The sequence below is a fragment of the Cornus florida genome, unplaced genomic scaffold (genome assembly GCF_030987335.1).
Source record: "Cornus florida cultivar Cherokee Brave unplaced genomic scaffold, ASM3098733v1 CherokeeBrave_3.0.0_Hap2_Chr04, whole genome shotgun sequence".
NCBI classification, from domain to species: domain Eukaryota; kingdom Viridiplantae; phylum Streptophyta; class Magnoliopsida; order Cornales; family Cornaceae; genus Cornus; species Cornus florida.
In genome coordinates this window covers 105,406,405-105,432,182 of record NW_026775574.1, presented here as the reverse complement: position 1 = coordinate 105,432,182, position 25,778 = coordinate 105,406,405, and the positions used below count along the sequence as shown (strand labels likewise).

The following is a 25,778-nucleotide window of genomic DNA, read 5'->3' as shown; positions in this document are numbered from 1 at the left end:
GAAGGGTAAATAGGTTCACATGGCATAGTAGTGAGCTTTAAGAGAACAGGCGACAAGAATATATATTTTAGAATATGTTGAGCCATATATTAGTTCATAAGGGCATGTGTTCCTAGTATCTCCTCTACTTTCAAAGAGAGAGGTTGAGGATTTAAGTCTCTACAAGTACATTGTGAATGGAACGAAAATCCAACATTCTGCTATAAGGTCTTTCGTCAATAATGCATAACAAAAACAAATCCTCTTGCATCTCACATGGAGAGGACGGCTCTCTCACGCAGACAGAAAATATACGAAACACAAGTGTCAATGACGAGGACCTTCTGAGAAACAAAGAAAGGTGAAAAAAGAAAAATTAAGAGACAGTGACAATAATAACTTGACAGCAAGAACGAAAAGAAAAAAATAAACAAAATGATTCTACTTTAGTACATGCAGTTCCTCTGTTATGGTAATGGATCCTCCAACAGTGCATAACATCTAACCTGGAATCTTCATACAACCCACTATTATCTGTTCAGTCCACTGTAAGGAGCGTTCTGTTGGCATACCTGAATCTGGACCAAACAGGACCTGAAGACAATGAGAAAATGCCCTACCCACCAATCCCAACCAATTGTCTCTGAGTTCGTCAAGACCTAGCTTCCTAGGCAATCAAGGCCAATCTCTCCAGTTGTCTGGGTGTGATCATTATAGGAGACATACACGGCTTGTCTTTGTCATTCATAATTTCATCTCTCAACTTCTTTGATAGATTTCAAATTTTAATTAGTTCTTGAAGATGGCCGGAGACCAACCAATTGCCAACTGCCAACTCTGTGAATTAATGAACAGATTGTGCATATACGTGAATATTAGGGTTCATCCACTCCTATATTTCAATATCTCAAGTTTCTTTGGGGAAATTTGTTCACTAACGATCATACTTTCAGGGTCAATTCAGTGTTCTCGTCATTAGTTGTCTAAAATATCACCCCAAAAAAACAAAAAACAAAGAAAATCAATCACTTACAAGAACAAGAGAAGAAAAAATTACCAATAAAGAATAAGACAAGAAAAAATTAAGTGTATAATCTCAATAGAAAAAAGGGGTAAAATAAAAACTGTAACATAGCCTGACCAAACATTTCACCATGTGTCAACTAAATTTTCAACCCATTTACTCTTCTATGTCCACTCAAACTGCATATAAACAAACCGCACCCAGCGAATTTACCTCACATTTTAAATTTTCTTTGCGAGAATAAATTGTCTGGACTGTTTAATACAGTAAGAGACTGCTAAATTACGATGAAAACTGCCCGCCCATTCACGTTCTTAAAACCTATTATTCTTGCAAGGCAAGTGGAACAGCTGGTCTCCAAGTTGTACCTTCTGGGCTGTCCATGAGAGCAATTCCCGCAGCAGCCAAATCTTTCCTAATTGTATCTGATTTCTCGTACTCTTTGTTCTTTCTTGCCGTGGTCCTTTCTTCAATTTTTTGAAGAACTTGTTCTTCAGTCAACTTAGCACGTTTCAATGCCATGTCCCTCAACTGCTGCAGAGCCTGAAATATGAAAAGCTTCGAAGTGATGACAAACTATAAGATCATGATATAGAGTTCTAGATTTATTATCCAGGATATCCCATTTTTAGGAATTAAAAGTGGGTTGCACTAGATGATCTTCAAGTCCAGTATAAAAACCCATTGGAGCTTGTTAAATTAATTGTTATTGGAACATCCAAACACAGAATAGGTTTTGGCTCTTAATAGTTTACTTTAAATTTGACTTCGAGTTTAATAATATTTTTGGGACGTCTATCTACCGATTTGTGTTGACCTCTTTCTCGACAAAATTAAATGGTACTTATAACATACATAAAATATATAAAAAAAATTGAATTGGCTTTTGTAATTAAAAGGTAAGAAGAGTTGAGATGAAAAACCCTTCCAACGTGTGCTGCGGTCATTTGCAGCCCCACTTGACGCTCTTAACATGGTGAGCCACTCAATTTATTCACATAGGTAGTGCCAAAATAGGCTTTTTCTACTTCAGTATTTTGAAAAAACAAACTCCACAAGGCTTCAAAAGTTTGCTAATCAGCAGTCCAAGGGTTTGTAAGGACAGTCGGATTAACGGAGTTGGTTATGGAGAATCATGAACTAATTTTATCGAAGGACACAAAACATGTCAATAGAAATGAGGAATTAAAACTACCTGAAGTAATATGTGGATTTCATAATAACGTGAAATAATTCATGTCATTTTCAAGTAATATACATCTTATGAACTTAAATGCTAGAATTGTACACATATGGTATGGTAATCTCAGAAATATATCATTATGGATTAAATAAGAAAATTTAAAACAAGTTAAATACCTCAGAGTAACTTGCTGGCATGAGTCCTAGAATAATCAGAACATTTTTTATTGTGTTTTCTAGAGCTGCAAGTGATTCTATTCGCAATTCTTTCTTCTTCCCCTGCACAGAACATCCAGTCATATATTTCAAGAAGATAAAAGTTGGTAGTGCAGGGTTGAAGAGATTAAAATGAACATTTCTGATTAAAACCAAGAGACTAAATTTCCAAAGTCAATTAAAAAAAATTGCAGCAACCAGCAGGGGGCACAACTTAGGTGTGTCCAAACTGAGACCCTATCCACTAGTTTAAAATTGATCCAGTTCTCTTGTGGTATTCATTGTTGGACTTCTGGCATGGACTACCACTAATTGATGCTCTGCACCCTCAACTTGGTTATAGTGTCGAACGAACCATACCCAAACTGAGCAGCAATCTAGGAGCTAATCACACACCAGGTGGGGGCTGGGGTACTGGGACAAATAATATACCACATAACAAAGATATAACGATCCTAATAAATCTGCACGTATTCATGTCTGCAAAAAATATTTATAACCTAATACCTTGCGAGTATGAAGCAAATCATTAACGGTTTTCAAAGGATCAGACAGGGCAGCCAAAACAACAGGAGTGTGAAGATCATCCAACATTGAAGTCAAAACTTCATTGTGAAATTTATTAATGCAATCCATGGTATCCGGAGGAATGGAGCGCTTCAAATTTGCTTCATCATGCTGGCTCAGAACATCTTCACAGTCTTGTAAGGTCTGCAACCAATTGAAAGTCAATCAATCACAAAATAATAGCTAATGCGCCTCCAATGTTATTCGCTAAAGAATTCTTTAATTCCTAGAATTTTGGGCGAATATTCCACAATGTTGTTCAACTCACTGATAAAGACTAATAGTAAAAGTGAAGAGCAATTTTTCCAATACCTGATACATGTAAAAAACACGGTCAGATGCACTTTCAAGCTGTACATCAGAGTAGTTTATTGGAGACCGATAGTGTGTCCCAATCAAGAAAAGTCTCAAAGCTAGTGGATGATATAGCTCTATAACCTGAGCAAAAATGTAATTATAAGAAGGATCAAGCCAAAAGTTGAAACTAAAATATATATATATATACTAAAAACAAAATCATAAATCAGGTAGCATAACAGACAAACTAATAAATAAACCCATACGAAATTCCTTTACCTGCCGAATTGTGAAGAAGTTTCCCAGTGATTTGGACATTTTCTGAGAGTCAATAGTGACAAATCCATTGTGTATCCAGTAGCTTATATTACTCTGGTCACATGCTGCACAACTCTGAGCAATTTCATTTTCATGGTGGGGAAAAATAAGATCCATCCCTCCACCATGTATGTCAAAAGAGTAACCTAAATAAGCAGCACTCATGGCACTGCATTCAATATGCCATCCAGGTCTCCCAGGACCCCAGGGACTCTCCCAAAAGGGCTCTCCTTGCTTTGCAGACTGCAAGAAAAATTAACAAACTTCTGTAAATCTAATACTTCACTGGAAACCAACTTTGTTGGCCAAGAGAATTTAGTTCTTTGCTATCTTGCAACTAAATAGCAGCCTGATGCACCTCACAGTAACATAGATGTTAAACCAATTGGACTTACACACATCGATGATATTATAAGGGAATTAATCGAGGGCCATCCAAATTTTGAAAACAAACAGCAGTGACAATTCACATGTACTTTTCCATCAAAAATCTGCCTTACCTAGAAGACTAGAATATGGATATTTGTCGTAAACAGAACGCTAATGAGAAACACATAACAATGTGTTGCTTACCTTAGAACCTAGTATAATGAGTATGATTAAAAAGTCCATAGGTTTGCTTAATCATAAATGAGAGCAGGATAAAGCCATACTTTAAAGACTAGCTCTCTTTCCTTTCAACGGAATTTGAAACTTTACATCTAGGCTTGTTCTTAGGATGTTGAACTGCCAACAGCTGGCTCTAAGTCAACCAAAATTCTCAAGTGAAACAGAATAATTAAAGATGACCCTAAATAACCGGTCAAAACATGTTCCATGACTTTAAATTAATTATGAACTGCTAAAATTTTGGTGAAAAAGAAATGGGGATGTTCACATGTAAGATCAGGTTTTGCGAGTCCAAACACTTTCATGATGCACATAGCTGATGTAGGTGCATTTGCATTATTAGTTACAACACTTACTTTCCATAAAGCAAAATCGGCTGGATTTTTCTTCCTAGTGTCCACTGCCACCCGCTCGCCTGCTCGATTATCTTCTAATTTTCTCCCTGATAATTGTCCGTATTCTGAAATTTTTTCCACTGAGAAGTATACATCCCCATCAAGTCTGTAGGCGTACCCTTTGTCAAGAATCTGCCAATTAAGCAAATACAAGAGGTCAAAAAACTCCATATTTTAGTTAATCTGACAAAACCCATCTTGGAGCGTTTCTTGAAGTCCAACTTTCAACTTTCCAAATCATAAAAATATCAGAAATTAACTAAAAGATGTACAAGTACCAAGTTGCCTAACTGGGGACATAAGCAACCAAGTCAACCAAACCAGGAGACCACTCTAAAGATTCACATGCCCAGAATAAATACTTATATTGTGGATCATCTACTTTTCAATTGTTCTTTGGCTTACAAACTTACGTGCAATGTCTCATTGCCTGGAATCTATTCAATTAATAGAGTTTGATGCTTAATTAGTGAATGGGTCATTGTGCAAGTATGGCAATGGGAAGAAAAATATAATTCAAAAGGTTGCTCAGGAAGGAAAGTAAATAGGAGAATTTCAAATTTTGAGATGTCTTATAGCTTTTCTGGTCTGGCAAGTATTAATGGTCTTATAGCTTGAAGATAATTTTAAAATGTTTGAGCTATCCATCTCACAACTCTTTGCTTCACCTAAGATTTCTTTCTTTGGCGTGCTTTTTTCTGTTACCTACTTTCTTTTGTGAACTTTGGAAGTCTTGGTATATTCCGAGCCTCGATTCCTTATATACTACATTTTTCCAGGAATCAACCAGCTTCTTATATACTAATGTTATGATTCAAGAAAAAGACGAACTCAAAAGTGTGTGTGTGTATAATAAAGATTAATGAGATAAGAGTCGAATGACCCTCATGTGGTACTTCACCATTTTCTTTTTTTTATTTTCTTTTCTTTTCTTTTTTTGTTAGGTAATTACACAAACACCCTAAAAGCCCACTATGGGGCTCGAACCCTCACCTCCTCTTTGGGGGAAAGAGGTTATACCACTTGGGCCAATGGCCCAGTAGTGTAGTATTTAATATCATATCAATGACTTGAGTTTAATAATTAGAATGTAAGAATGGAATACTGAAGGTAGACAACTAGAAGTAAACTACTTATGACTGCTCCTAAGTTCTTACATTAGTATGCTCTTAATGGATAATCATACTTTTAAAATGCCAGGATATCAGAGAATTCCCGTAAATATCGGTATATATTTTACCAATCCCCTCCCTCTCTCTTTTTGAAAAAGAAAAGAGATATTTTCTAGTCAAAAGCTTTGCTTTAAGGACTTATTACACTGGACTTCAATCTACTCAGCTCATGGTCCTGATTGCAGTAATTGATAAAGAAAAACGCACTAAAAAATTCATTCAATATACCAAGGGCTGTAGCGTACTGGTATCTCCTCAACCTCCCAAAGCTGAAGGTGAGGGTTCAAGTGCTCATAGGGGCAAATGGGAGTTCTTCACCAATATTATAAAATCAAAGAGCCTGCTCCTTTTTGAATCTCAAGTATCTTCTACAAGTAAAACGCAACAGAAAAAACCATGCCTATTACAAGTCAATACTGCCACTGCAGTAAATACTATCTGTTGGAACAGGCTTTATTCTTCACCATAAGATTAAAACTTCAAGGTTACAAAGGAAATTTCAATCAATCATACTTTATAAATTGAGGCCTGCTGAAACTATTAGGTCGTCACTTCAACCACTGAAAAGCAGTTATTCACCATGAGTCTTTGTTCTTTTTTCTTTTATTAAGTAACCGTGATAAATATAAAGAGCATGGAAAAAAAAAAAAAAAACACAAACTTTTGCTCGATAATGATAAACCTTGTATGATATCGTGCTAAATATTTCAACAAAATCGATTTCTAGTAAGAGTTCTGGGGAGTGTGAGGAGGACAATCCACCCAATAAAAATGGCAGCTCAAACACACCACAACATAAGTCGATGTCCTCTACAGCAGTGTCTAAGCTGCAAGGTGTAAGAAATAGTTCTTTGCAACTAATGAAAACATGAACATCAGATCCTTTTCTTTGTGTTTGGAAGGAAAGATTCAACATAAGACCTATTTCCACCCCAATGCTTTACCGCCAAAATCAAGGTCCAGTAGCACAAGGAAAATGAGATAAATGGATCAGTAATGTACCTGCTCAATCATACTGATAATTTGGGGCATGTGCTCAGAGACACGAGGTTCCACAGAAGGAGGCAGGCAGTGAAGATGCACCATATCCTGATGAAACTCATCACAATAGCGTCTGCTCAAACTAATTGGATCAGCCCCCAATTCATTTGCTCTGGCAATAATCTACAGAATTTGAAAATTGCAGACTCAGCTATCCTGTCATCCATATATAACAAGCAGTTGGTACCTGGCATCCAAGTCATGCAGCGTAATAACAACAAACCCCTACAACAAATTTATTAACCACACCATCGAAGTCAAAATATTTGCAATCAATGCCATGTAACTAAGAAATGCTGTTTAAGATAACCCCTTTTTGCAAACACTGAAGATTCAAAGAGTGGGAGGCAAACAGAAGACGTTGTGGACCAGAACATCCAAGTTTCTGGAGAGTTTGAATGAAGAAACAACATGCATAGGACAAGGGCATTTTAATAAGAAAAATATTTTACAGTGGAACAGTCACATTCGCAATAGTTACAGAATTGAAGCATGAACTTCAAATGCTATTTATGTTCTGACTTCCAAGCCAGCAAAATTTACTTTGATAAGACAATATGTACAAGGCTAAACTTATATCAAACATAACAAAAACCCCTTAAAAGTACATTTAGGATTGGCTCAATGATTCAGTTTTAATCTTTCTAATCAACTAATGCAAAAAAAAATTGCTGAGTTGAAGTTTTTCAAACTATTTCCATTACTCAATGGATCCCTCGTATCTTCTCCTACATTAAGGCAAAAGCTAATAAGCAGTGAAGGAAATTTTAATAAATATGATCATTTTAAATTTTAGTCTGGAATAAATGTGGGGATCATATCTCAATGTAATGGAAAAAACTCGAGCTGCTATGAATAAGGTGCAGGTTTGAGCCTCAGTGACTAGTCATTTTGTGTAAAATATCAGTCATTTTTGTCTTTTGTCTTTCTTTCCAAGTTGATCAAACACACACACTCTCTCTCTCTCTCTCTCATCCCTCATTAACGATCAAATGATCTTTGGGGCCAAAAAGAAGAAGATTGTAGACCATTGGTTCCAAGAAGATTTCTCTTTGGGGCTAATTACTTCCTCCAGTGATCCCTATTTCAAACATCTCATCAATTTCCCTCTTGATCAGTTTTTCACTTCATTGTATAAGACCTATTCCTATGACAAACCTTAAAGTATATCACATATACCATAGATCTTGTACAGCTTGTACAGAGATTTAAAAAAAATCTTGGGAAACTTTCCATTGAAGATCAAAAAATAAGCATATGAACCACAGTTTAAGACACTACGTCGGTGACTTATAACTGCAGATTTCCTGTCCTCTTATCATATCACACACAATCGCTTCACTGATGGTCTTTCCGGAGATAAATTTTCCTCTTTTAACATATAGATACATATATATTAATGATACTCACACACTAATTTACATAAACATGCAAAAATATATATACATACTATATGCAGTAAACATTAAGTTTATGGATTGATGTGCATTTGTATATCACATTTATATATCTAGCCTACCAGGATTTTAGATATGTGTGTGTGTGTATCTGTTTGTGCGTACTGTTTGGGCTGGTTGAGTGGGCCGAATTAGTTTATATGTTGGTGCATTTGAGTTAGTTGGTATTCTTGTTGCATTTTTTGAATTAGTTAGTTTATATGCGTGTGTAATTAATTTCGTTAACAAAATTTGTGATTGCTTCGTTAGGCACTCTATAAAATAAATAGTGCTAATCTATAGTAATTTGGAATAAATCGGTATATGGTAATTCATCATAATTTGTGATACTGTGGCATTATTCCTGAACTTTTTGAGTTTTGATTGTTCTAATAAATGTCAGTTATTTTTTTATCTAATTAATGTCCACAGTCCACCTTATAACTGAGAATATATTACTTGTTTGGAATTGGTAAATTTACATTTCTTTTAAACAAATCATAGATTACAAGACTTTTTTATTTTTTTTTATTAGGTGAATGAACAACCAAACATGTCGGACGTATATATCATACACATATATATCCAACACAGGTATTTCATGCATTTGAAAGATACAATGCAACATAGATTCCAATAGAATTTTTGGCAATTTTCATTTCATAATATCCGGTAAATACCTTAACCCACCACCCACCACCTAAAAAACAAATCTATGGAAAACATTAAGAAATTACTGATTTGGAGATTATAGCCTCTTCGCTACTTAATTTGCACAATCCTAAAGTTTATATTCACTCCCAAAGGACCCCACGTACATGCAAACAATTTACTGTCTCAAACACTCCCCCATTCAGCCCCATACAAAAGTTAAAACCACTTGAATTATTGTCAACAACCAATCTCAAGCTTAAAATAGTATCCATGCAAGGAATTAGATCATATCCTGAATGCAAAGAATTACACATTTAGAACTTCATTAATAAATTGAATAGAAAAATCTGACACATTATTACAAAATTAATGATAATCACAAAGTTTATAAATTCCAGAGTTTTACCAATCATTCAGTACATAAAACACAAAAGAAAGAATTTTGCTGCATTCATAATTTCAGCTTTGTTGGTGGAGCAGTTCAACTGACCTTGTCATCAACATCAGTGAAATTGCGTACATAATTCACTTCATATCCCAAGTGCTTAAGGTATCTGCCTAATTCAAAAACAAAACCAAAAAAGCCAATTAATTCCAAAACGCCAATTATGCAACAACATCTGGTTATGGTAAGCATGAAAAAACAAATAAAATAAATTAAGAAAATAAAAGTCTGAACTAGACGAAGGTGTTGTTTGATAAAATTGAAATTTTCAAGAGCTGAAGTTTTAAGTGGTAACTGCAAATTGAGAGGGAAAAAAAAATTATACTTTTTTTTTTTTTTTTTTCAGATTTTAAGTGTTTAGCATTATACAAATTTACTACATTTTAAGTGGCACTTATTTCTTTAAATGATATTCAAATTGTGTTATCAAACACGTTTAATTGAATAATCGATTCATTTGTTAAAAATTAAATGCTGAATGGTGTTAAGTATATCACATGCATATCTTCTTCTGGTTCTCAATTCACAGCCTTTGTCAATTTTCTCCTTTTTTTGTTACGTGATAAACACCTACAATCTTTGAAATCCTAAAATTATCATTCATGAAGATCAACTCCTCTACATTTAGAGAAAAAAAAAAAAATAACAGTTAACACATGGTAGATCCTACTATGCTATAGAGAGAGAGAGAGAGAGAGAGAGAGAGAGAGAGAATTGGGGAAACCTGTAAAGGACGTCGAAGCAAACATAGACACGAGCATGGCCGATGTGGCTGAGATCGTAGGCGGTGACGCCGCACACATACATGCCGACTTTACCCTGAACCTTTGGCTTAAACAATTCCTTTTGTTTGCTCATTGTATTGTACAACCATAGCTCTGAAGAGGAAGAAGATTTGTGCTCCGGTTTATGACCGTCAATGTCTCTACAACTTCTCTCATGGATCGAAGCCTGAGATTGCCCCACTGAACTGGAACAACAAACCCTAGTAGTACTACTGGTACTGTTGTTGACGATGAAGAGTCTGCGATGGTGGATGTGAAACGGCCTTTGTGGGAGAAAAGAGAATAGAGACGGACGACGAATTAGAATCAAGGGTTTGTAGCACTTGAGAAGAGTACCCATTTGGAGCCTATTCTCACTCTCTCTCGAAGCTTTCTGCAGTCAGAAATTAGAGTGCTCAACGTTATCTTCTACTCTCTTGTTTCGTTTCGCGCTCAACTCGCCAGTGTCTTGCGTTTCCTTTTTCATTTTCTTTTTTTTTCTTTTTTTTTTTACCCCTTCTTTCATAAATCTTCGATATTTGCAGTGAGAAATAAAATTTATTATTTTAAATGATATTCAAATTACATCAGTAAAAATATTATTTATTTATTTATTATTATTATGCTGAAAGGGTGAAATTGTTTATTTTGGGGAAATTGTAGATTTTAGAGCAAAGTAAGTGACTTAGAAAGTAAAAAGCCAATAACGTTCTTATACTATAATAATATATTTTATTACATTTAATACAAGAGAGAAAAACAAAATTATCATTTTATAAAATTTGGTGGACAACTATGATGAAAATAAAACCGTTGGAAGTGTTATTGAGCATGCCAAATTTTAAGGAAAGTTATATAATTTGCTCTATATTTTATTAATAACTTAACAACTTAGAATTTAGAGTTGTTGATGGATTAGATGGTAGTATAGTTGGTACAAAGAGACTTTGTCCCACATTGAATTCGGATGAGAAGTGTGATGAGTATAAAATATAAATAGGTCAGGTGTTAACCTAAAGTATTAGCTTAAGCTTTTGAATTAAATCGCGAAACACCCGACCTGTTACACTTGTATTCAAGTCAAATCTAGTCCTTGATCTGGTACCACGCTAAGCACCCTTGGCCGGATATGTCCGGGTGTGACACTCTAGGCAGGCAACATGGTCTGACCACAACGAGAGCGTTACAAGTTTGAGTTATAATGGATATAAATGAGTTTAGTGGTAGCAAAACTTGGAAAAACTTTAATGGTGAACTAAATTATACTACTGGCATTTTACACTCACTATTATTCAAAGAAAAAAACAAAACGGTATCATCTACCTTTGGATTATATAATAATGGTATAATTTGAAAAAATAAAAAGTCTGAAAATATCACATCCTTAAATTCACGTACTTTCTAATATATAAGAATGCGCGCGCACACACACACATGCATGGATAACAATAACAAAGGCCAAAGGATTCATTGGAAAATAACTTGCTATTAATTCAAAAGGCACAAATTTGAATATTTGGTATTTAGCACTTTAAGGGTTTGTACAAAAATTCGAAAAAATGGCACTACAAAAGCAGCAAAAAGAAAAGAAAAGAAAAGCAAAGTACGTGAAGCTAAAATGTGTATTTCATTCAAGGCCAAATAATCAAAACATGACCGTATTGACAAATAACATCACTACTACAAATTTCATTTGCACAAATAGTTATACAACAACATTGCATTATGTCTTCTCTCCTCTTTGCAAATGCCAACCCACCCAAGAGAGAATTTTTCTCAAACATTACTTCAGTTTGTTGGCTTCAAATCAACAATGATGGAGTTTATGGCCCCCAAGAAAGAATTAAGATTACCAAGCAAGCAATAGGATTTAATTAAATGCTATAATCCCAACTTTTTCGAGAACCAATCAGAAAGATTAGCTATGACAAATCCTGCAAATACCTGTACACAAAATCAAGAGAACATGAAGGGAAAAAAGAAGGGATAAATGTAGCCTGCAACAATCAGGTATGGTTGATGGTCCCAAATGAAAATTTGAATCAATTCATTGTATTTCATGCAGCAGATGGAAAAAAAAAATCCACAGATAAAATGTGAGAGTTATCTCAGCCCTTTTGACAGGCCTTCTGATTTTGTGCTTGAAACCTAGCTTTTCAGGTTTAAAAATTAAGTGCACCATTCATGTTATGCATTTCACAGAAAATCTTATTACCTGAGCTGAACCGAGAATGTAGATGGCTGAGTAATGACGGCCATGAATCATCATATCGGCCACCATAGCAAGTGGGATGGTGAGAGACATGCCCAAGGTGGCCACCAGTGGAGTTGTCCAAACGACACATAATGCCCTATGAAGAAGAAGGTTCAGATATGAAGAAAAGAAATCTTCAACGCATAGCTTTAAATTGGAAACAGTTGCTTTACATACCAGAAGTAGTCAGAAAGGACACTGCCAACAAAGCCATTGGCAATGACAACTTCATCCATTTTTGCAGAGTGAGGAATTGTAAACTTGGGTTCAATTCCTAATGCTGTTAACGGCAACACTGAAAGCCAAGCAACAAAATAAATAAAATAAATAATTAACAAAACATGATGCGATTTTGAAATTTTCATCAAACAAATGTTACAAGAAATTTCTCCATATAATGAACATCATAGAAATTTGGAATGCAGAAGATGAGTTTGAAACCTCATTTTGAAAATAGCAAACCCGACCAGACCAGACCAAACCAAAAGTGTATTATATATTGTATTGTTCAATTTTGATTGGCAGAGACTATAACTTACCGCACACTACAATACATAGCATCATTGTACATATGTGTTTCAAAATTTTCGTTTTTCATTTATTGGTATGCATATATATAGCTTGTGTTGATGTGATATGATGATGCTTCTGCCATGTGTGACGAAGAAGCGATTTAAGTCTCAACAACAACTGACCATTGAGTGGGTTGGAGGGAGTTTAATATCCCCAACAATACCATGTGTCTTCAATTTCACTGTATAGTCCTTAACTCGAGTCAATAAGGCTTTAGTCCCGTTTACTTCAGGCAGCTACATGAAACTTTTTTGCTAGACTATTCAGGCAATATGTTCACAAGAAGTGATTATATGTCTTGAGACTTGGAGTGACTGTTGAAACATAAATGGTTCGTGCTACGGTGGCGGAGGCAGGTTTTGGATAATCCATTCAATGTTCTTCTCTCTCTTTTTCTCATTTGTTCTGAATATTCTAAGATATATACACAAGGCATGCAGAATTTCTGTTTTTGGTTCTTTTTTGTCACAATCATATTTCCTTTAATTTTTAGCCATTTTGGTTATTGTTGGCAATGGGTGTCAAGAATAATCAAGAACATAATTTTTTGTGCAACAATGAACCATATTTTTGTATCGGCAATTTCTCAACAAAACTTCATCTTCCTTGCATACAGTTAATCAAATGAAAGCTCTAAGCTAGACTCAAAGTCAGCTTCAAAAACCATTCTGATCCAGATCTTACACATGCAAGATTATTTATTATATATATCTAGGCTTTTGAGTGTGCACATATATCATTTAACAATTCTTGAGTTCCAGACACTTTCTCCCCTTTTAATGTTCACAATACTAAATCTTCAATCGCCTTTTGCAATCAGAATCTCTACATTATGAGGAATCCAAATCAATAATTTTAGCCCTTGCATATTTATCAAATCAGAAGTTCAGACTAATTTAACAATCATTAACCAGAACATCTTGAAAACAGTTCATGCAGGCTCTTTTCCCATTTCTTATTTAGGGTTGCCCCTGGGTGCTCCTTCGAGGTGTGTGGGGGTTTGAGATCCAGTCGTGGATAGGTTTGAGAGGCGGTTGGCGGGGTGGAAGAAGCAGTATCTTTCCAAAGGGGGGCGGGTGACTCTAATCAAGAGTACCCTTTCTTGTCTTCCCACCTATTTTATCTCTCCGTTCCAGATTCCCTCCTCGGTGGCAGAGAGGATTGAGCGTTTGCAGCGCAATTTTTTGTTTGGGGGGGGGGGGGGGGAAGGGGAGGAATTCAAGTTTCACCTGGTTCATTGGGAGCAAGTTTGTAGGCCGATTCGGTATGGAGGGTTGGGGCTTAGAAGATTGGTGCCTTTCAATAAAGCTTTCCTTGGGAAATGGTTATGGAGGTTTGGGGTAGAGAGGCATTGGCTTTGGAGGAGGGTCGTGGTGAGCAGATTTGGGGAGAGTAGAGGAGGTGTTGCTCTCTTGAGGTGCATGGTCCTAGGGGTGTGGGGGTTTGGAAGTTTATTCGTCAAGGCTGGGTTGATTTTTCCAATCATGTTCGGTTTCGTCTCAGGGATGGTAGGCGGATTAGTTTTTGGGAGGATGTCTAGTGTGGGGACACCCCTCTTGCTCTTGCTTTCCCTTAACTGTTCAGGATTGCTTCGGATAAGCAAGCCAGGGTGATCAACTGTTATCATCTTGATAATGGGAGATTGGTTTGGGATGTTTGATTCAGGTGTCTATTTTAGGACTGGGAAGTTGACGATGCCATTCGTCTTCTGGAGGTGTTGTATCGGCAGGGTGTTATGGTCGGAGAGTCTGATGTTTGGATTTGGGCTCCCAATGCTCACGGTCGCTTTGAAGTGCGGTCTTCTTCAGGTGTCTCACTTAAGAGCCTGAAGGTCCTTTCCCGTGGAAGCCAGTTTGGCGTTCTAAGGCTCCTCTTAAGGTGGCCTTTTTTGCTTGGACCTCTGTTTTGGGAAAGATTTTGACTCAGGATAATTTGAGAAGAAGGAATCAGGTGGTGGTTAATCGGTGTTATATGTGCCATCGGGATGAAGAGTTAGTGGACCATCTTCTTTTGCATTGTCCTTTGGCCAAGGAATGTTGGGATTTGATGCTTGGCCTGTTTGGTTTTCTGTGGGTCATGCCTGGCTCTTCTAGAGGTTTGATTAAGGCTTGGAAAGGCTGTTCTGTGGGGGCTCACATTCGAGAGGCATGGAGGGCTGCGCCTCTTTGTATTTGGTGGTGCATTTGGCTTGAGAGAAACAGGAGATACTTTGAGGGAAAAGAGTCACCTATCTCTGTTCTGAAATTCTCCATTGTTTCCACTCTTTTTTGTTGGGTTTCGGGTAGAGATTATAGATCTATTGAGGACATTGTAGATTTTTTGGCCTATTTGAAGGCTTAGTGATTTTTGCTTTTTGTTGTTCCTTTGGGATGCGCTCCCCTTTTGAGCGTTTTTATACAATTCTTACTTATCAAAAAAAAAAAAAAAAATGTAAAGAATTGGAAACATCTAGTTGCCAAACTACCAGCAGGTTGCAATTTATGAATTAGAAAACCTCACTGTGTGAATTGACAGCAAATCTTGCTCGGATGCTTTTATCTGAACAGAGCACTTCCTTTTAAAATTATGGCTCTCAAATATACAAACTACCCAAACTAGAGACAAATATTACACAACTTTGATTGGCATGGCATTGTCACATCATGCAATCAAAGTGCTCCACTTTGAACTTTTGCATGTTCTGTCATTGATTGTTCAACTAATTTGCTTAAACAATATATTGATAAGTAATTTGCCTAAACAAATTTCTAGATGGATTAACTTAGTGTATGTCAGTCTAATTTAATTAAATTAAGTTTACATGCACAGACCAATTAACCTAGTGTATGTCAGTCTAATTTAATTAAATTAAGTTTGCGTGCACTGACCAATAAAAGGATGAAGACAATTGCATTGTTAGAGATCCAAGCAGGGAGAGAGAAGCAATGTAGTAATATATCCATTAGAATACCAATTTTATCTCAAATCCTTAAACCTCTTGAATACCTTCTCTCGCAGAGCCACCTCTAACCTACCATTCCACCAAGGCACCAAAATTTTCTGGGCTGAGCCTTTGATGCAAATACGACCTCTTGATAAATTTTAAGTCATTTTTTATTAAATAAAATTCGAGGACACATTAAGGATTTAGTATTTTATTTAGTAATTTTTCCCTATGTATTGAACACAGTGTTCATTAAGGACATAAGCATAAAGATGAACACAAGCCACAAGGATCAAGGCATAGGTCTTAAGGCTTATTCCTTGTATCTGTAGTTTATGAGTTAAGAAAATTTAGGAGTATACTAGGATTGCTACATACATATGATTATGGCATGCCACAAGATAATATTATACAATGACAGTAAATTAAAATACCAAACAAATTTAGTACAGTTCTAGTAAACAAACATGATTAAAATAAAAGGAAAGGATTGAAAATAAACATCATCAAATAGCATTAAACATAATCAAAATGTAAAAGAATAATTCTTAGTCACACAAGCTATCCATCCCAATAGTTGAAATGTAAGATGGTGCCAAAGGAACACATTTGTATTATGAGAAACCCTTCCCTAAAATACTTAAATGACCTTGAATAAACACGGGGTTAACACGTCACTCAAGGATCCCATTTTTATTTGTTACCAGCGTTATAATTTTTTTGGGGGGGGGGGGGGGGGGGGGGGGGGGGGGGGGGGGGGTGGGTTGAGCCATCATTGCTGGAATCATTATTTGAAAGACAAAAAGACGCAAAAGAATCTAACTTCTAAGAATGAGGCTAGAGAAACAGTATATATACATTTGGGAAACTATAGGTCAACATTTCTTTCTTCTTAATCTTGTAACATTACTAAATTCTCACTAGAGCCCCAAGAAGAATATGTATCCTAATATGATGAGAAAAATATGCAAGATAGGGCAACAGAATCAAGCAAAAACAGAACAGAGAGACCAGAAGCACATATTAATAAAACCACTCTTACCAAGCCACCATAATGCTACGAGTGTAAACAATCCCATATATCCAAACAACTTTTGCACATCAACTCTTTCTCCTTCCTCACCAGCAAACTTCTTTAGAAGTACTGAAGCATTATTTATAGAATGAGTATTAGCATAATTATCGTTATATACACTTCAAAAATATATACAAGCACTCAGATATCGAAACGATACCAGACCAGTAAATAGACCATATGACACGGCTGAGCAAAGGCCAAAAAGATCTCCAACAAGAGAGTGTTTCCCATTTCTTTAAAATAAACAAAAAGTTCAACTGTCAGTCAATGCCCTGATACATGCAATGCAAAAAACAAACTGATGAAGAAACACAAATATGACTTAAGAACTTTAAGTGCTTAATAATGAAAAGAAATGCATTTATAATGTGCAAGGCCTCTATTATCTCTGACTCGCATATAATGGAAGTGGAACATGAGCAGCTTCTGGCCACAGAAATCATGCTCTACAATTCTTTTGATAAGCAAATAAAACTCAGAACAGAAGTCAACTTTAGAAAGTTCAATAGATTAAAACTCATTGCACAAACTGCCCATTTTCCAACCTCCTGAAACCTATTTTTGCATAATAACAGAAATCAGAAATATATCGTAGACCATAAACTCAACTCAACAAATCCTTTGCCCCAACTATTGGGAGTCGGGTACATGCATCATGTTTCTTAACTTATACTTCATCTAAGCATATAATTCCAGTTAAATCACACTCTATTATATCTTTATTTACTATCCTAATCCTTGTTAATTTGGTCTCTACCTTCCCCTAACATCCACCTTTAATATGGACCATGTCACTTCGCCCCAGTAATAAAATTATCGGGTCTCTCTACCCATGACCAAACCATTTTAGTCGATTTTCTCTCATTTTAACTTTAATGTATATTACTTCAAGCAGTCTACAAATATGATCATTTACAATTTTATTTTTTTCATACTACCACTCATCCATCTTAACAATCACATTTTGACCGCGCTCATTTTATTAACATGTTTTCTTATCAACATTCTGTGACAGATCATAGTCAGTCTAATAATAATTCTATAAAAAATTAACTCTTAATTTTAGATGCATACGTTGATAACAAAATATGCTAGAAACATTGATCTATCTAACACATCCTGCTTTAGTTCTATTAGAAATATAATCTCCAATCTTTCCATTTATGAATAATCGAGCATAGGCCAAAACACTAGTATTAGCAAATAGCACAGACCATGAAACCTAAATCCAGTATGTGTTTTCTTAATTAATCTGTAATCAAGGGAAAAAATAGAAGTTTAATGTTAATACTAGATGTAATTCTACAGTAATTAAAGATACGATTATTTCTCCTGTAATTTTCTTACCATAGTAAAAGCTCTATCATAAATATCCTATACCATGTCAATATAGATACTTTTGACTCCTATCTTTTTCAAAACCCACCATATTATATCTTCTGAAACCCAACCATAGGCTTTCTCCAAATTTATAAAAACCCTATGAAGATTTTTTCTTCCACTTCTTATGCTTTCAGTTAGTCTCCACAGTAAGTAAATAACTGTATTGTTGACCTGGCCCCAACATAATCCAAATTGATTTTCCAACACTATTATATCATGTATCTGTCATTGTTCAAACAATTTCGTCCAAAGTTCCATAACATGACTCATCAATATAAAACAGCGTTAATTTGAATCTCTCTTTTTCTATTTATAGATACTACTTTATAAAGTGTGTGTGTGTATATATATTCCTAGTTGATACTCACACAAACCCACCACACCCCCCCCCCCCCCCCCCCCGGCCCCAGGCCAAGAAATAGTTTGCACCCAAGAGGAGTTGAACCTTAGACCTGATGCTTCCTGGGGCACCAAGGCCAAGTTCTTACCCACTTGAGCCAACCCCTTGAAGTTAACTACTTTTTATATATAGGGTATGCTGTACAACATCATTATTAGTAATACAGTCTACTGAACATAAAAGGAATTAAAGCTGCATTTGCTACTGGGGAAGACGAAGAATACTTTCTAAGAACATCTTGTTAAAACGGTATTGGTGACATGAATGATTTTGGAATATGTTCTTCATAAATCCTAATGTTCAAAATGAGGGATTTTGTGCCGATTTTTAGGAAGGCTTTCTATTGAGGCCTCAAATCATACGACAATGATTCACCATATCAAGTATGCATACCAAAACATGCCAAATCCAACCTTTTTATTTATTTATAAAGAAATAGAGCTTTCGTCAAAATCCAACAGTACTGATGAACAAACAGATCTTAAAATGAACTCAACAGGGATAGAGGAAGAGGAAAGACTCACGAAGAATCATTTGATTGTGACTCATCTGTGGCCCAAGTTTTCCCAAGAGTTGTCATGGCAACACCAGCCATGCTGACAAAGACAGCAACTACCTTTGATACATTCAAAGAATCTTGTCCAAGAAATGCACCAATGAAAAGAGTAAACAGTCCTGAAGTTGAGGACAATACTGTTGTACTTGCAACACTTGTTCGCGCAAGTGCGGCATTTGATAAATACTGCAAAGCAACAAACAAGAAGCGAGTACTCCGGGTTAGTAATCGCATCAACCCAAACTATGATCAGGAAGAAATGAAATACATTTCAGGAAATAGTTTTCATTTGGTAAGGGAGGGATGAATAAATCAATAATGCTACGAAGTCTCAGATAAATATGCTGAGTAAATTAATAATATACCATGCACATATGCTTATGTATATACAAGCATTGTTCGCAGTGTTTTATACCAAGACATATAGCCTGATACTGAGACGAATTTCTGGTTTCTAATCCAATAAAGATACTCAATACCATAATGAACCAAAATGATACTCTATCAATAAATATCACACAATGAATCCCGACACTTATCTAATAGCGATACAGATTGAGCGAGTCATATTGGTAGCAACGAGGCAACTCAGGACACTTATCTAATAGCGATACAGGTTGAGCGAGTCATATTGGTAGCACCAAGGCAACTCAGGAGATATAGCTTCACATGGTTTCAAATGAGCACCACTTGATCTTACAAGTGTTTAAATATAATATGTATTTGTATTGATACTTTGATTAGACCAACTTCATGAGTGTGAACCATAGTCAACATTCCGAAGTGTGGATGTGTTGATGCATTGCGACATGCGATCAAGACTCAACAACCCATGCAGACCCTGGTCCAAAGATAGCCTAATTTGGATTTCCAAGCCATGACATTTAAGCCAATTATCAAATGGCGCACTAAATGGCCGAATGACACCATTCACCTTGGGTTCTTTCTGATACAGCCAAGCATATCTGCCAGACAAACATATTTTTTAACCCTTCCCTTGTATGAACAATAGGAACTGTGGGAAACAAACTGATTTCAAAAGGTTTTATGTATTAAGGAAACCATGACAAGATTGAAATGTTTAATCTCCAGAATCCTAACCTTAGGTAAAGAGGTGTATATGACAAGATTGATACGTTTAGATCTTGAACATGTTGCAAGGACTGACATTTCAGACAAAGTATATGATAAAAAAGAGGTACTATTTTAAAGGAACACTTCGAAGCAGGAAAAAAATTAGAGAGATTCTTTTCCTTCTCTTTCAAATTTTTATATATATAAAAAATAAATAAAAAATAAAAAAATTCCACAAACCACACACAAGTTCAAGTTAGATGCTTCACAAACCAAACTTGAATAAAGGGATATCTTGAAGAAATAACACAACATGGTTAGTTACCTCCGTAATAAACCAGATAGGGGCAATGTAAAATCCATAAGTAGCAATCTCCCTGGTCGTAAGCTCCTTATCTTGTTTTAGCATGTCGGTATCATCTTTGCGATTAGGAAGCAACAGCTTTCCCTCTTCCTGAGCAGAAAGATCTGCTTCACTGTCTTTTCTATTCAAATTCCCTTGAAGTTCCGTTTCAAAGATTTTATGCCCCCCAATGTATTTTAAAGGAGAGTTAAGTCCAGCAGATGACTCATCACCCATTGCTGCACTTTTACCAGAGCATTTTCTTAGTGAATTACATATCCAATCCTTAATGAATGCTATTGGAAGATAGACCACCATTAGAGAAGCTCCAAGATACGTCACTGCAAATGGCTGCTTATAGTTTGTATAAATACCCTGTTGAAATGATATATCTAAGTAAACATAGTCACTTTACAAATATTGTGTCACACAGAAGTTTATGTAACAGAATAAATATTATGCACAAGAATAGCAACTTAATCATAAGAAAACAATAAATCAGCAGACAAATGGATTAATTAATCATTTTTTTAACAAGGGAAAAAAGAAAGCAGGCATCTTTTATCATCAATTGATGACACAAGGAACACCACTTTGCCAAAAACATCTATAGAAATTATTACAAGTTCTTAAAATATTGTGCATATGAGCACCCAAAAAAAAAATTTGTTAAGAATCTTAAAATTCATAAAACTGCAGGCTTCAGGGGGTCAAATACATAAAAATTCCAATTCTTCATTGATGCTTCATAAAAACTAACAAATGACCAGTATAAAATTCTGTAAAAGGATGGGGCATGGGATGGTGTTATGAGAATGGATTTAACAACAGACAATAGAAATACATCATTCTAGGAAATTGGTCCCACCTGTTTTTGATTATTTTTCTCCACTAACTACTATATTGATTTTCATTGGCCAGGCATACCGATGACCTAGTATGCCCGGCGCACCCAATATCTACTTGTAGGGTGGGGAGTCAGCATAAGTACAGTCCAATTTGATTCTTTAAACAATTTCCCAAATGTAATATGATTTCCCCCTTAGACCAGAATTTGAAGTTCAGAATATTTCTTGCTCTTTTCTGATAATTATATTGCCACGTCTAAGACACAAAAAGTTGACATTGTGATGGGGTTTTGCACTAAAATAAATTTAAATGACAGCTTATTATATCTCTGAATCCAAAATGTAATTACAAACTAGTTTAACCCAAGCAAGCATGATTTTATTGGGATTACTGACATTTGAGTTTACCATCAAATATAATAGCCCAATTTTTCATTGCATAAAAAATAAAAATAAAAAGTAAAGGAAACTTGCAGCCAAACACTAATACAACAGCAACAGCAACAGCAACAACACTGATGTTTACTTCTTCCAGAAATCTTAATACTGAAAAGTACTATGGTTCTTCTACATATTATTTCATCTTCTTTCAGTTTCCCAGCAATTAAAAGGAGCATGGCCGTGAAGTTCAGTTATTGACTTATTTCTATGAAGTTCATAAAGTTTTTAAATGATGAATCCAATTATGTAACTTTAACTTTACTGATTGAAACCCCAATGGGATATTCAGCTAATGGATATGTACAACACATGCCCAAACTCTACCAGTCAAACACCCCAAAACTTCACAGGAGTATCAATCAAAAACAAGAACACCCAATCCACCAAACACAAACCAAACATCTATTTAGCAATATTATGAAAATTTATGTAATCTCAACATATATTTGTATACATATGCATACAAAAATAAAATTAAAAAAAATACCAAAAATATAAATTTAATTCCTAGAAGAAATAAATCAAAGGAGAACTACTGACCTGGGTAACTTCAGCAGAGGTGACCCAAATGATAACAACAGCAGCAATTAGGAACAAACCAGCCTTATATTTCCAACCCATCACAAATCCAACAAAAACCCAGAAATCAAAGGTGTATATATATGTGTTCAAACAATAAACAACAAAGATCTGTGTGTTTCTCTCAGATCTTTTAGCTAAATCTCGAGTTAACCAGCCACCGACACAAAAAAAAAAGGGAAAAAAACTTTAATGGGTAGCTGACTCAAAGGGGTGGTCGTTGATACCAAGCTTGTTGGTGCTCGGGACTAGAGAGAGAGAGCTTAGAGAGAGAAAATATGGGAAGGAAAGGCAAAAAGTTTAGACAAATAGTAGAGGGAACGAGGTAATATGTTAAATTTAAGTTCTGTTGGTTATTAGTTAAATCATCTCCATCTCTAGTCTATAAAACGTCCGAATCTTTCTCGCTCATATCTTGATATCTTCTTTTACGTCTTTAATTTAATTTAATTTAATTTCATCTCTTTCATGCCTGCCTGCCTATTTCTTGGTTTTATGTCTGAATGCAATCTCTACCTTGTCCTTTTCTTTTTTTTAAAGGTATTTTATTTTCATGAAAAAATCACCAAATTTTAATTTTCCTAGGAAAGGAAAAAAATTGTCTGGTAACGGTCCAAAAAAGGTAATTTTGAAAATTTATGAAAAATCATGATATTAGTAGGATCCCAGGCAATCAATGATCTTAATTACTAAATTTACTTTGATAATAGGCCAAACTAATCGGTCTTTTAATCATTTTTCAATTATATAGCATTAATATGTTTTTCTTTTCTCGTGAGACTTCAAAATTAAATAGAATAAGTATTCCTTAACTACAGCATCCTGTAAATTCTTCAAAGTTAATATGTTTTTTCTTTAGTTTTTTAAATAATTAATAAACGAAGTAATCTTGCTTTGGATGAGGTTTAATTTGTTTATGAAACAAACATTAATAGAAGGTCAAATATCCTTTTGCTTTTTTTATACTACTAAACATACCATAATGGGAATAATACTATTCACTTGCTTGAAATATATATATATATATATATATATGTATGTATTTCAAGCAAGTGAATAGTATTATTTTATCCTAAAAGTAAGCATACAATCGTATTTATTTATTTAAGCTCAATTATATTCAAGTATAAACATTTTTTAAAAGGTATTCAAATAAGATAGGATCATAGGAGTATCCTTCGATAACTTCATTAATTTCTAGTAGACATGGCGATATTTACATCATACGTTAGCTTTGTGCTATAATGGTTTCATCATTTTTTTACTATTAAAAATTTTATTAAAGTAGCCAAAAGTATTTTAATGAGCAAAGGTTTAGTCAAATTTTTTAGAATACTTATAAAAAGTCTTTCATAAGTACTCTACTCTACTTTTAACAATAATCATGTTATCATTCCATGTTTTATTGTTCAGTGATCTATAAGAAATAGGCTATCCATCATACAATATATATAAAAAGCAACTAAAACCAGAAGGCCAAAAATTATATATATATATATATATATATATATATATATATATATTAAATCTAATAGTTTACCTAAAACTCAAGCGTGTAAATTTGTTTTGTATTTTTCATTTGAAAAAATAATAACCTTGAGTTTTTTTACAAATTGTATGATTTAAATGTATTAAATTAATAACCCTTCTCATGAATGGAGTCTAATCGAGTTCTACATTGCATTTAAAGTAAAGGTTGAGAATGCAAGTTCCTAAAATAATGTTGATAGGATGAAAAAGATTAATATTCTGTAAAACATTTAATAAACTTTTTCAAATTTCAACATGGACCATAGTATTAAAAACAGAAATTAAATTTAGATGCTGTGATCTTATCTTAGTTCCATCGGACGACATCACGATAATATTGTTTTTCAGTGTCTAGACTTTCGGATCTAAGTTTTGCGGAGTGTGCGTCGGAGCGGGAGCGAATACAAGAGTCGGAGCGTGAAAGTGACAAAATTTAAACCACGCATAATAGGATCGGGAGTAAGAGCGTGAGCGAAAAACAAGAGTGAGAACATGTGTCTAGACTTTCGGATCTAAGTTTTGCGGAGTGTGCGTCGGAGCGGGAGCGAATACAAGAGTCGGAGCGTGAAAGTGACAAAATTTAAACCACGCATAATAGGATCGGGAGTAAGAGCGTGAGCGAAAAACAAGAGTGAGAACATGTGCAGGAGAACGAGAGGGCACCTGTTTAGAATAATTGTGTGTCTTAGTTTCAGACTATTTATCTCTATTCTTTCGGAATTATTTTAGGGCCTGTTTGGCATGCACTTTGTTTTAAGCGTTTTGTTTTTGGCTAAAACGTAAATAGTGTTTTTGTTTTAGGAGTGTTTCGAAAAAAAATCGGAAACACGTTTAGGAACGATATTTTGCTGTGAAAATGTCGGAAACAAAAACATGCACAGTTATAGTTTTGAGTCATGAACAGTTGTAAAACATCTTTTTGGTGTTTTGGTTTTGACCCACTGTTCACGAAGTGTTTTAGCACTGTGTAAAATAAAACAAGACCACATCAAATATGCTTTTGTTGTCAAAATTGACACTGTAGTAGCTTAAAAACAAAAACAGTAGAAACAAAATGCATACCAAACAAGGCCTAGAGTCATGGACCATAAATAGGGTAGACTTCTACGTTGAATTAATATATTGATGCATTGCAATTCTAAGAAGAAAAAAAAAAAAAAAAAACCACAGTATAATGCAAGAAGGCACCAAAATAATGTTCCATTGCAGTATAGAATGTTATTTAAAGGATCATGATATGTCCACCTTAGAATTTAAGCATTAAAGTTTTATATTATGCTATGATTTGTAGGTGAGGTGTTCAATCTCGTGACTTGTTTAAGCTTGTGATGGAGACAACGTTCCATTGAAGTTAAGGTGGGTCTTTCATTTAAAATACTTAAAATGCTCACTTTTAGGAGGGCGTTTGGTTGCATTTTGTTATTTTGTGTTTTTAATAATGTAATGATGGAATAAATAATACAGAATATGTATTAGTTCAACGCACTTTTTTAAACAAAGGCTGACTCAATTTGATTAAATTAACAAGACAAATAAATAGTGGGATCTCATAATAATAGTTAGTTGTTGATACAACCTCTAAATTTGTTGAATGGAATTAAGGGTTGATGAAGTAATTTCACAATCACACTTATCTACACTTATATTTTGGTTTATATAACAGATTAACAAAACAACATTATTTTTTGATGCCCCGG

General features: G+C 34.9%; 2 protein-coding genes across 4 annotated transcripts; both read right to left on the bottom strand.

Moving 5' to 3' along the window:
- Positions 1–1,004: 1,004 nt before the first annotated feature.
- Positions 1,005–10,672, bottom strand: LOC132304495 (cysteine--tRNA ligase, chloroplastic/mitochondrial). 3 transcript variants are annotated; one of them, XM_059802194.1, is made up of 9 exons: positions 10,060–10,672; positions 9,381–9,444; positions 6,762–6,923; positions 4,549–4,719; positions 3,545–3,826; positions 3,281–3,406; positions 2,909–3,112; positions 2,363–2,464; positions 1,005–1,546 (listed from the first exon to the last, which is right to left on the bottom strand). In XM_059802194.1, the coding sequence occupies exons 1-9, from the start codon at positions 10,458–10,460 to the stop codon at positions 1,328–1,330; spliced, it is 1,731 nt and encodes a 576-aa protein (XP_059658177.1). In that variant the 5' UTR covers positions 10,461–10,672; the 3' UTR covers positions 1,005–1,327. The 3 variants fall into 3 exon arrangements, with proteins under 3 accessions (XP_059658177.1, XP_059658180.1, XP_059658179.1); XM_059802197.1 differs by having other exon boundaries at positions 6,762–6,956; positions 9,381–9,448; positions 10,060–10,198; XM_059802196.1 differs by having other exon boundaries at positions 9,381–9,448; positions 10,060–10,198.
- A 1,031-nt stretch (positions 10,673–11,703) lies between these two features.
- On the bottom strand, positions 11,704–22,926 carry LOC132304496 (uncharacterized vacuolar membrane protein YML018C). The gene is made up of 8 exons (XM_059802198.1): positions 22,513–22,926; positions 20,666–21,058; positions 19,235–19,452; positions 17,090–17,160; positions 16,892–16,993; positions 12,531–12,648; positions 12,315–12,450; positions 11,704–12,043 (listed from the first exon to the last, which is right to left on the bottom strand). Exons 1-8 carry the CDS (start codon positions 22,591–22,593, stop codon positions 11,981–11,983), a joined length of 1,182 nt encoding a protein of 393 aa, XP_059658181.1. The 5' UTR covers positions 22,594–22,926; the 3' UTR covers positions 11,704–11,980.
- Between the last annotated feature and the right edge of the window lie 2,852 nt (positions 22,927–25,778).

What these genes read in the sequence shown, in the direction of transcription:
- LOC132304495 (XM_059802194.1), bottom strand. Translation starts at nt 10,460, where the DNA reads ATGGGTACTCTTCTCAAGTGCTACAAACCCTTGATTCTAATTCGTCGT. An exon ending in ACTTCTTCACAATTCGGCAG is followed by an intron (nt 3,407 to 3,544) that starts GTAAAGGAATTT and finishes ATTTTTGCTCAG; the next exon opens with GTTATAGAGCTATATCATCC. An exon ending in ATTTGCTTCATACTCGCAAG is followed by an intron (nt 2,465 to 2,908) that starts GTATTAGGTTAT and finishes TGTTCTGTGCAG; the next exon opens with GGGAAGAAGAAAGAATTGCG.
- LOC132304496 (XM_059802198.1), bottom strand. Translation starts at nt 22,593, where the DNA reads ATGGGTTGGAAATATAAGGCTGGTTTGTTCCTAATTGCTGCTGTTGTT. An exon ending in CCTCTGCTGAAGTTACCCAG is followed by an intron (nt 21,059 to 22,512) that starts GTCAGTAGTTCT and finishes TCATTTCAACAG; the next exon opens with GGTATTTATACAAACTATAA. An exon ending in GTCATATGGTCTATTTACTG is followed by an intron (nt 16,994 to 17,089) that starts GTCTGGTATCGT and finishes ATAATGCTTCAG; the next exon opens with TACTTCTAAAGAAGTTTGCT.